The sequence below is a fragment of the Varroa destructor genome, unplaced genomic scaffold, assembly GCF_002443255.2.
Source record: "Varroa destructor unplaced genomic scaffold, Vdes_3.0 BEIS01000002.1, whole genome shotgun sequence".
NCBI lineage: Eukaryota > Metazoa > Arthropoda > Arachnida > Mesostigmata > Varroidae > Varroa > Varroa destructor.
The window spans coordinates 33582367-33593986 of NW_019211455.1; the positions used below are offsets into that span (position 1 = coordinate 33582367).

Genomic DNA, 11620 nt, shown 5'->3' on the forward strand with positions numbered 1-11620 from the left:
GCACTTTCCTGCGCTACATTAGAAATCATATTTTACGACAGCAAATATTTACTACAGCAATATTGGAATCAAATTATATATATCGACATATGCCGCAAAATTTAAAATGCCGCCACTATTGCGATCATCATCATCATTATCATCATGATCATCACAACAATAGCTCAAACCAAAACAAACCGAATACCGAACGTGTGCTCGAAAGCGAAATGCCAGATCGGACAATGCCGTTATTCATTTCCAATTGAATGTGTCCAATAGCGGTGAAGTTATCCAGTTATACTATCCTTTTCGCGCCAATTGTACTCAAATAGCCACCGCAGTGTTTTTTTGCTATTGTGCCAGTGCTATTCGATTATAATGGTACCCCCACCGGAAGAACAGTCGAGTTCTTTGCGAAGGCAAAAAAGTCGCAGCAACCCAGTTGGCCTGTGTGATGATGATGGCGATGAAGATCAAATTGAGATAAAAAAAGCTAAGATGAATTCCCTAGACAGGTAACCTAATTACCTGTAGGTATCCAAGTAAATTATAATTTTATAAACTCAACACACGTAAATATATATATATATATATATAGCTTCATGGTTAAAGAGAGGAAATGACGCACTACGTGAGAAATCCATGAGAAACTATACATATAACGCGCCGTAGGAAACCTTTTTGATAAATATTTTAAGGATCATAGCGCATGAGTAAATACGTTCACAGTCATAGTCAATATCTTGTTTATATATACTAATTAAACTAATCCGTCAATTCTTTCGAATGCTTCGGTTCGTGTCTCTCTAGAAATTTCCTAGCAAAAAAAAAAAAACCGGATCAATGAATTCACCCTCAAGTTATATATCGCAAAGGAAATGGGTCCTATTTGTTTATTCCTATTTAATAGTGTACTCAGCATTTTTTTTCGGTTTGTATCTACAGTGCGGTAGAAGGATGTGAGTACTTCGTGATTCATTATCGAGCAAGGGCATCGGGAACACCATATTAAAAATATTCGGATTGTTTGCATCGTCACATTTTCTTACAGTGATGAGGAGGATGAACCTGAAATAGAAAAAGATAAATATAACGTTGCGAACGCTGAAACGGATCGAATGTTTGATGGACAGGAAAAAGCCACTATTACGTTCGATGGCGAGACAAAAATTACAGCATTCAATATGGAAGAAGAAATGCAGCAAGGACATTTCGATAAAGAAGGGACGTTTATTTTCAAAAAAGAAAAGGAAGAAATTAAAGACAGCTGGCTGGATAATATTGACTGGGTAAGCTTACATTGTTTGCATGAATTAGCTAAAAACTTGCAACACATTTGACTTAACGCAGTGCCAGCTTTTTTTTTTGCTAGAATCTAAAGCATGTTTTGAACACACAAAAGTAGCGATGTGTTTCAGTCTTCCTTCTAATACACATTCACGTCCCTAAACATAGAGCATCAAACATCTTTGTCCCACCTTTTTGAGCACAGTTTTAGTAAAGAACTAAGGTTGATCGTTCTGGAGAAAGCCGACGTTTATTTAATGGTAACCGCTTGTGTTAGGTCGTTCAGTATGAAATTGGAGATAATGAATTCTAACTTCAGCCGTAATCGACGATCAGAAGCCATGAAGCTGTAGTAGACAACGCCTGCATTAGACCATCAAATATACACTATGAGCTATTAAGGCCGTACATTCGCGTTAGATTGTAATTGCTCACTTGCGGCCACCCACTACTGTGAACGTTGTGATAAGTCACAGTCCGACACAAGGTTGGGTCAGTATCGGAACGTTACAACAAATAAGGGCAAACGTCTCTGCTTCTTCATTTTTTGATGCTTGCTCAAATCATGCGGCAGTTATTCTGCCTATTTTTTTACATTGTAAATTTCACCGAGCTGAACAAGTATGATGTTTTTACATTCATCAAAGCCAAATGCTTACACTCGTAAACTTTGAGATGGGTCGTAAACAACTGTGAACATTTCATTCACTTTCATTGTAGCTTTAGGATAGAACTCATATTCGTAAGTCACTCAAGTTTTCTGATTTTTCATAGCTCAGTAAAATTCGCCTGTCGAAAACTAGGGTAACTATATATGAGTGAACAGTTTTGTACTCCAAAGCAAGTACGAGAGCAGCTCTCGGACAAAAAAGTGTCAAAATAGTAAATCAAATAGCATTTTTTGAAGTATATGATAATTGTTGTGTATTCAACGACTTTATTTATATTATATCTGTATTTTGCTTATTGTAGGTGAAAGTGAAGGAACGCGAAGAAATCGAGGAAAAGGAAAAGGGCCTGGCTGATTCCTCTGATTCCGAATCTGACGCCCCACAAACAGTTGACATTAAGGCAACGTATGCCAAAATGCTTGAGGTAATGCGTCCAGGTGAAGATGTGCTCCGATGTATTAAGAGACTGGGAGGCGGACAGCATGGAAGTAGAAGCAACCGCAAGTAAGTCCATAAATAATTCAACTACTTTAGAATATTTACGTCTATAGTTTCAGGTAATAGACAGTGTGGAAAGGTTTGGAAATTAAATATTTTTATGGCTGCCTGTGATATAATAACAATGGCGATTGCTAACAATTGGTGAGGTCACAGATACTACATACTCTCTCTCTTCTCTTTTGGAAATGAATACGTTTATTTTAGAGATAAAAGAAAACTGAATCCGGAACAGCAAGCTGTTCTGGACAAGATTGTAGGGTGTGCTGGTGATATTCTCGCAACCGGCGACATGGATATCTACCAGAGGACGTATGAACAACTCAGATTGGCTCTTGCGCCTAAAAAGGTTGGCAATTTCTATCTAAACTTTCATTATTATTGATTCATATTGTACTCGTACGTATTTGAGCATATACCTACTGAAGCACTTAAAAATCCCATTGGAAAAATAAACAAGTCAACAAAATATTTTTTTTTTTATAGAAAATTACTCCCGAGTCTTGGAACCGATTTTGATATTGCATTGATACTTGTGTACAACTTTGATGTTTGATCGAATAGAATCTGTGATTTTCTACAGGTAGAATACTATGACATATCAGCATGTATGTAAATTGGAGCAGACTTCTGTGTATTTATAGCGAGTGGTTGATATATATATAGACGGAGCTGCAGAGCTTTATTGCATATTATAGTACTGACGAGCTTTCTTAAATTTCGTATATTTTTTATTATCAATAGATGTTTAAACCTAGCTTGATGTTCACGTAGATCCTGACGCTAATATCATCATTCTTCATTAATATGATAAACATTTTATTTAGAATACAATAAATCAATAAAATAAAATGCTATAATAGGTCTTTGTTTACCAACAAAGATGGAATAGTGTGTTCCCATTAAAGTAAACTTACATGACCTCAAATCATTCATGTACTATAAAAAAAATCGGTTTAAAAATATTTGTAGGATACCTCTGATATGGACATTTTTGCTGACGACGAAACAACAGCTGACATAAAGAAGAATAATGATACGCCATCTACGTCGGAATCATCATCCGCAGATTTTATGGTGACTGGCGACGAGAAAGTTATGTGGGAGTACAAATGGGATGAAGAAAATGGTTCACAGGTGTACGGACCTTACTCGTCAGAGGATATGCTGGCTTGGAGCGAACAGGGCTACTTTCGAGATGGCGTATACGTTAGAAAAAAGGACGAAGAAAAATTCTACTCGTCAAAACGAATTGATTTTGATCTATACGTTTAAGTTTGGATAAATTTTGGTTATAAATTTTTCCACACAGTTGAGCAATTAGCTGTGTCTTAAAGCGTATTACAGCTGCTTACCTTCAGCCGTTGTCAAAACAGACAAAAAAAAAAGTGTCAGATATCGACTTTTATATATAGTGGAAATACTTAGTGGAAAGCTCTAAAAGGACAGAATATGTATTTAATCGCAGAATAATGTGAATAAGAGCCTTTGTTAGGTATTCATCGATAATCGATGTGAATGGCATATAGACGGCTGTGTTAGAGACCCAAGCAAATGCCAGTTTTATGGCTTCTCATTGTTTTATATGTATATATTACGTCATAGTTGTAATAAATAATTAAAACAATTACGATAAATGACTACGTGCTTTTTAAGCTTATGATAAATAAATTCGTAATTTTTAGGTGATGAACTGGTCAATTTGTTTTTTGCAACTTTTAAAGTTATTCCCGTTAAGGGGGTTCCGTAAGAATCGGAAACGGTGATAATCGAAAAAAGCAGGGCCAGGACTATAAGTTGGACAAGACAAAACATCCCGATAACTGTTTGATAATTTTTGGCAAATCACTAAAGATGTGCAAAGCCGGGAATAGTTATAATGAAGCTTGACTTTTCTTCTACTCGGTCATAATGTACGTAATCGTGATAACAGCTCGGCGGTTTGACAAATGCTTATGGAAGGGCACTCCACTGCAATCCCGTCAAATAACATTACCTTTGTTAACAATGTGTACTCTCGTCTTATATTTGTTGTGAATCTCATACCAAACACGTAATAGTTTAACAGACTGCGACTTAATTGAAAGACGACGTATTAGAATACCTAATATTTCTGATATGTGAAATATAAAACCCAATATTCAATTGAAGACGTTAATAAACATATATATATATATATGGGTAAAAAATACTTGTATCTTGATCCTATTTAAATTATTTATATATTCACGTATACCGTTTCGATCCTTCATGATGTATATTATCAGAGTGCTTTTAGTGTAAAAAATGTAATCATATAGGAGATGTGTCGGGTAATATTTCAGGTGGCGCCTATGTCACGGTTTTCTTTTAAAACAAGATGAGAGTCAAACTATTTTATAACGGACACTACCGCACGACAATGCATTCTCAAATTTTAATCTAATATAGAAATGAATAGTTAAAACAGGCGTCGTGGCCAATTTCCTTGCCCAGAGGTATAACATGGACTCCATGTAAATTTCATGAACAGCTCTGAGAATCATCTACTCCATATAAATATCATAGATATATTCCGCCTAGATTTCATGTCCAGTTCGCTTGGCAAATAGACTACTAAGAGATGTAGGTATGCCCCGTGATGTGGTATATACTTTTTGATGTGAAAGAATTTATTTACTTCGTCGAATACGTATTCTGGGTTGTACTAAAAGATCATGGTCAAGATAAATTTGATGTTTGATCACTTCGTCTCATGTTGAGGTTCATGGATAACTTTTGATGAAGATGTATTACCTGATCCTTTTGCAGACCTCCAAGCCGACAGGTGGTTAATAATTTCTCTTTGAAACCTCCATTGCATCATAAAGCAATTGGCGTTATCGTTTGCAACATTATATATATATAATCCGAAGCTGTTCGGGAACGATCCACATTATTCGTTTGCCTGTTCGGTGCGTCATCGCGAGAGTGCATTCAAAATAGCAGGGACGCTATACTATAACGACGTTATTACGGCCATTATTGTACCCTTCGCCCCTGTTGCTGTTGTAGTTTCCTTGCTCGTTGATACGTGCACTCGTATGTTCGTCGTTAACGGGAGCCGATTCAAGTGTCGCACGTTCGTTAAAAGATGTGCAGACGCGACAAAAACGCAACGGCCAACGATCCATGTGACTGATGCTGTTTTGCCTTTTCTTACCCTTTCTTTCTACTAACATTGATCGCTCGTGTCAGCGGCGAGCGCTGCTCTGGGAGTAGTGAAGCTATGTGTGTAGTCTATGAAAAACTGTCTATTTTTGAGTGTTAATACACATTTTTTTACAATCCACTAGTCCTGTCAAAAATTTGCGCGTTTGCCCGAAATGGAGTTAGAAGGTGATGAACTGAGGTTCCCAATAGCCTAGTCTCTGATATATTAGTCACCACTAATAGTTCTTCTGAGGCAGCGAAAGAGCGGCAAGTTTGCCGAAAGAAGAGTTTTGGAGAACCTAATAAATTAGTAGGGTTATTGACACCATCGCAGTCGTTAGTCAGTCTCAGTAATCAACTCAAGAAATCAGCAATAAAAATTATGCCATAAGTTTCAAAACCATTTTTGCCGCTGACAGATCCCAGCTAGCCCCACCTTCCGAATACCTACTGTTTCAGTATGCAAGTGGTTCGGAGTTGAGCCTAAAAAAACTCATCCAATCCGAATGGAGGACTTGAAACTGTTCTGGATAAGCTTGGTCATAATATTTCTGATGAAGTACATCAAAATAAGCCGATTGTTCTCGAGACAAGGAAGCGTGTTGTGGACATGGCAAAGAGTCAGCTTATATCAAATACCATCAATACATATGGTTGCTTGGTGCCTGTCACAGAGCGGAGGTAGGAATTCTACGTAGACGATGTCTTCAGCCAGTTCATGTTAAAGCGGATTGCTCCGTATCACTTTGCCACCGATGCAAAACTTTTAGTCACTTTGAGGCACCTGTGCCGCCTTGTCTCTGGAATGTTAAACTAATCACCATTGGAAGAAGTATAACATTCGTAGCTATGCATTTGTTGTTAGATCTTTGAATACAACGGCAACGCCGAGCATTCTAGAAGTTTTAAATACAACGGCTCAAACACAAGGCTCAGCTGGTCAAAGTAATCCCAGGATTCATTGGCCAACGATAGTGCGCAACAGCTGAGGGACGTCAATAATGTTAGCGCGCCTAAACACACAACGTTGAGCAAACAGGAGTTGGAACAGCACGACAGGACTGGATGGAAAGAACGCAGACGTATCCGGCAAAGTAAGCGATGATGACCAGCAACGGCAAAGAGACCACGACTTAGCATTTAGACCGATAATCTACTCTTTCTGCGAGAACAAAAGCCCAGAAAAGGCAAATGGAGAATACTCGGGGTTGCCAACGACGAAAATCATAACCATGTCTGTTGATGCTATTAGCAACACCACGCCCTTCCCTATATGAAATCGCTCTTCACGTGCAACCAAAAATCAATGGTGAATCGTCTCCACTACACGCGAGTGCATGTGACATTGGTGTGTGACACAAGTTCATCAGACTTAACAGAAAATCACCAGGCTCCGAAAAGGTCATCTTTAAATGGTAACAGTGGAACGTGATCCTTGTTTTCGTATTATTAAATTGGCATGTGGTTTGGACAACTGGCCAAATATACTTACAAGTATGATCGTAGCCAATATCAATATCTGTGACATAGAGCAAACAGCAAATTTAAATTACTGAAGGAGGCACGATTGATGTTGCAATGATGATTACTGTTGGAATTTACTTTAACTATCGACAGAAGTGTTACACATTGATCAACGTGGTCATTGTTACAATACAAGATCTACCGCACAACTGTCCCTTAATTTACGAATTGCAGAGGGGAATGCCCTGGATTACATATCGCGTCTTTCCCCTGAACGTTTATCGGCTTTACTAAATGGAATAACGAGACAAACGTCTGAAATATGTACAGATTTCCGTTTTTCCGCTTGGGGCGCATGTAATTGAGGCCACCTCAAGAACTATCCAATCCCATGCCTACTTGGACCATTATTCCTGCGACTACTAATTTCCTGAAAAAACTTCCGAAACCAATCCAAAGAGTCCGAGGACAGTTTTTGGTACGAACAGTTTTAATCGATACTTCGATAAGTCAGTTACCAATATACGAGTTTATAGATGCGGATTCCGTAGTCAACATTTTAAATGGTACCATTTATGATGCCGTTTTCACCGTGAAAAATTTTATCGATTGGCTATTCGGGAGCTTCTTGGGCGAAATTCTGTCGTTCTAGGTGTACTTTTGATGTTCTAGGAGGAGACGTACCCATGATAAAACTATCCAACAACGTAAAAATACATGTTACAAGGCACTGACAAGATACTGATCAGATGTTAGTACAGATTGATTCAGAAGGAATGGCAAAGTTATAAGGTTTTATAGTGAGCATGGGCATATCGCATAACAAGTGCAACGGAGGGGTGACACGCTACGTTGTACGTGACCTAGATTGGCGGCAGCAAATAAACATTTTTAAGAATTCTCAGTTAATGGAATATTTAAATATGAAATGAGCTAGAAAAAATTGTTCGTCAAAGTGCTTCGGCGATTAGATTATTGTCCATACTTGTCTAATTTTGCGTCAGGCACTAAACCACGTGTCTCTAAACAGCTTAACCCATCCTGCTGTACTTCATTTTCACTCCCAGCCACATTCAAGGGCCAGCGAACTACCGTGTGCTAAACCCACCAGTATTCACTATTAACGAAGATCGTACGTTAAATTCGGAACAACGTTTGCAACGTAACTGATGCTATCTATGGACATCTATGACATCTATGGGTATTGGACTACTACAAGAAAATACTCATTGTTGTCTTGTCATAGAGACTACTACTGTATGATCGTTATCTCAGTATTTTTGTAGATATTGAAGTTTATATAGTATATATATAATACTTCTCTCTTTGTTTAGAAGAGATGTCTTTGTGTAGTTGCCTAGTATTTTTCGGTTTCTTTCACTGTTAGGCTACCGAGCCTTAAAGTAATCCTGGTATGAGGTCTGGTCAAAGAAACCGGTTGTGGTTTTGACTAAGTATCCTCCAATGTCTGAGGGCCTTGACTCGGCATGATCAGTAATGTTGTGTTCCAGAATCTGTCGAGTCGAAAGTAAAAAAAGCTTCTTAACTAATTAGCGTGGCATGTTCATTTTTGATTATATATTTAAGCCTTCTACATTACTCTACTAATCCATCGAGAGTGATATTAGGCGCTTACTTGTTTCTGTTACTCTGGTCTTCTGGTCTCTAATCCATAAAATTATTTTTCTTTAATACGGTGGTGACTATCAAAGTAATTTTTGCTTCGTGACTTTTTGGGTTCTTTTAGTCACAGCTGCTGTACTAGTATTTCACTTTTTCAGAAAAAAAATCAAAATGTACGCAAATTTTCTTTCCCAAAAACAGTTCTGCAGAAGATTTTTCAGTTAAGTTACAGGCGGAACTGTAGAATTCTAGAGCTAGCTACTTAAAAGTCATTGGATCATGTGTCCGTCTCAGCTTGCGATAGCTTCGCTTAAATACATAAACAAATTGTTCGGCCGAGCCGTTATATTGTAAATGAATTGAAGCTGTACAGATATGTTGTGCTCTAAGTGATTCTATATCTGCGAATTGATGTTTGTGAATTGAGGGTCATTGTCTAAAACAACGGTAAGTTAGCTAACCGTAGCTAGAAAATATATTCCGTTTTGTGTTTGTCGTGCTTGAAGTAGCTACGGATCGCATAGTATATATTTCAAACCATCGGAAATAACTCTACAGTAATTAAATACGTTTAATTAGCTACCGGTATCGCAAAGTTAATATGTATCCACTCAAATACCTATGTAGATTTTTAGTTTACCAGATACTGGAATCTCCCTCTTCGTTAGCATCTCTTCTGCAAATTTATTTTGATTCATCGTCTAAGTTTCAGCTATGGCTCAGCTAGATCATAAAAGGACAAAACATTTCTTCATTTGTTTTTGAGACATAGCTTTCGATGGAAGTGATAAGCAATGATGGTGCTCAAGATTGGTATCTAGACCAGTAGAAAAATCAACATTATCTGATGTCACCATATTTCTTTTCTACCATTACAATTGGGGCAGCATAATCTGACCATGTGACATTAGCTAGGGTAACGTTAGTAACGTATCAATAAAGTTTTGTCTCCATCCTACCCAAAATATGCTAGAAAACAGTTGTTGCCTTAAAAAGGACCAGGAAAGTATTTAATTTAAGAAATAAACGTGGTTAACCTTTATTACAGTGGCATAATTCTAAAGGAAATACTGAAAATATTGACGTCATCTGTTCACTTACTCCAAATTTTCGGTGCTTTCACCAAAGCAGTACCATGTCATCCATAGCATAACAGCTTTTTCGAAATCTTTCTCCGCATAGTTGGAATCCTGCTGTAAAACATTTTTGGTATTTCAACAGCAGACGACTGGAGGTTAATTCTTGTGTATTTAAATTAATCATGGTGATGTCTTGGCTTAGTTGAATAGTTTTGATAGCTCGATACATCCATGTAGAATTCATACCACATTGAATGGTCTCAGTTTCAATCCTGTTTTACTGGTCATTTAAAAGTTTATTAGAATCCACTTTTCTTAAGGTATGTGGTTGATTCCTCGCATGAGATTTTTCATATTAATGATAGGTACGGCTGTGCTTTTTATAGGGGCAAGCTTGCTATTTTTAACTGCTTCCACGTTCATATGTTGACTCACCTTACTTGTATTGAATCTCGACCTTTTACCAGTGTTACCGTTCTAGGATTCCCTTATCTTTTACATGCTTTTAAGCGTGTTTTAGTTGACCGAACTTCTTAATAAAAACATGTTATTTTCTCATCGTATAAGTTATTGTCTTATTTACGTACTCCGAAGTCGTTTGTCTAATATCTTCATATTTTAGTTTCATCTACCCGCAGATCCAAAGCATTTGTCAGTCATGAAAGGTCAATGACGAGTCATCGTTACAGACGCTTCGAAGTTAGTTTCTATCTTCGACAGGCCAGAGACAGATTCTAAGCCTAAATTTTTCATGGCAAATTTATCTGCAATGCCTTTTCATGACATTAAAATGCCCCTCTACAAATGCACAAACATTTTGCATAGTCAAATCTTGACTGCGTTCATTTGTTATGTATTTTCTGGTACCTAAACCGTTGTGCAATGAAAATGCTGACTATGCAGAGACTTTGGGGACACCCTTCTTGGAGAATGTAGCTGAAAGTTAACTCACTCCTAAAAATACATATATACACCTTGATTATTATTATAACTATTGTTGGGTTCTGAGAATTATACAGGCCGCAATTTAATAGATAATAAGATACTAAAACGTTTGCTCTTCCTTGAAGGATTTTTTTTAACGTTTATAAGCTTCGAACTTTACGTTTGGTATTGTCGTTAGGCACGGCTTTAGACAGTTGGCCCCCTGCATGGAACGGTAGAAAGAAATTTCTAAATCAAATCACCCACCGCGCCCCGAACCTCTGTAGACAAACGCAATAGCAGCATTAGGTTAATTCATCTTTAATGCTGGTAAAATATTTTCTTCAAGAGTGCGTATATCGTATTTTCGTACCGAATTCAATGTTCTCCATTTTTTTAACTGAGTTATATGTGATGTTATTCATTGAAGCTTTTAGGACCTCATAGTGAATATACCTGCTAAATGGGGCGAGACATTACGGACGACACTGAACATGCCCAGAGTGCTATATCATTAAAATCTGAACTACAAAGCATAGGACGTCTCTTACAAATTTTTGCAATATTCCGTAGCCTTCGCTATATTCTGAACCTTCCCGATGTTGGTAAACAATCTTGAGTTCGTTCTTGTTTCATTCTGAATGCTTCATGTGGAATTCATTAATTCTCTGTTATTTATAAAGCTTGTTAAACTCCTAGCTGGTAGGCAGAAAGATAAGCTATATGGGACTAACTCGTAGCTGTAAAACAGCAAAATTTGTGTAGTTTAGATCAGCCGTGCGTGTAACAGTGTTTGAAGGAGAAATCATCTATGTTTTACGTTACCATTTACGTCCGGTATTGCCGTAAGCATTCCATCAGACAGCTGGCTCTGAGCACGAAACGAAATGTCTATGTCCGGGATTGAACCTAGACCACAAT

At 37.5% G+C, this 11620-nt stretch overlaps 1 protein-coding gene and 1 long non-coding RNA gene across 3 annotated transcripts; one reads left to right on the forward strand and one right to left on the reverse strand.

Annotated features, from left to right (window-relative positions):
* The first annotated feature begins 154 nt into the window (after positions 1–154).
* On the forward strand, positions 155–4131 carry holn1 (CD2 antigen cytoplasmic tail-binding protein 2 homolog holn1). The gene is made up of 5 exons (XM_022794137.2): positions 155–497; positions 1034–1271; positions 2242–2444; positions 2646–2787; positions 3411–4131. Exons 1-5 carry the CDS (start codon positions 361–363, stop codon positions 3711–3713), a joined length of 1023 nt encoding a protein of 340 aa, XP_022649872.1. The 5' UTR covers positions 155–360; the 3' UTR covers positions 3714–4131.
* LOC147757697 (uncharacterized) lies at positions 843–11200 on the reverse strand. Of its 2 annotated transcripts, XR_015319936.1 has the most exons (4): positions 11156–11200; positions 9798–10980; positions 5214–8587; positions 843–1632 (listed from the first exon to the last, which is right to left on the reverse strand). It is a non-coding gene; the product is annotated as an uncharacterized LOC147757697 (long non-coding RNA). The 2 variants fall into 2 exon arrangements; XR_015319935.1 differs by having other exon boundaries at positions 9798–11190.
* Between the last annotated feature and the right edge of the window lie 420 nt (positions 11201–11620).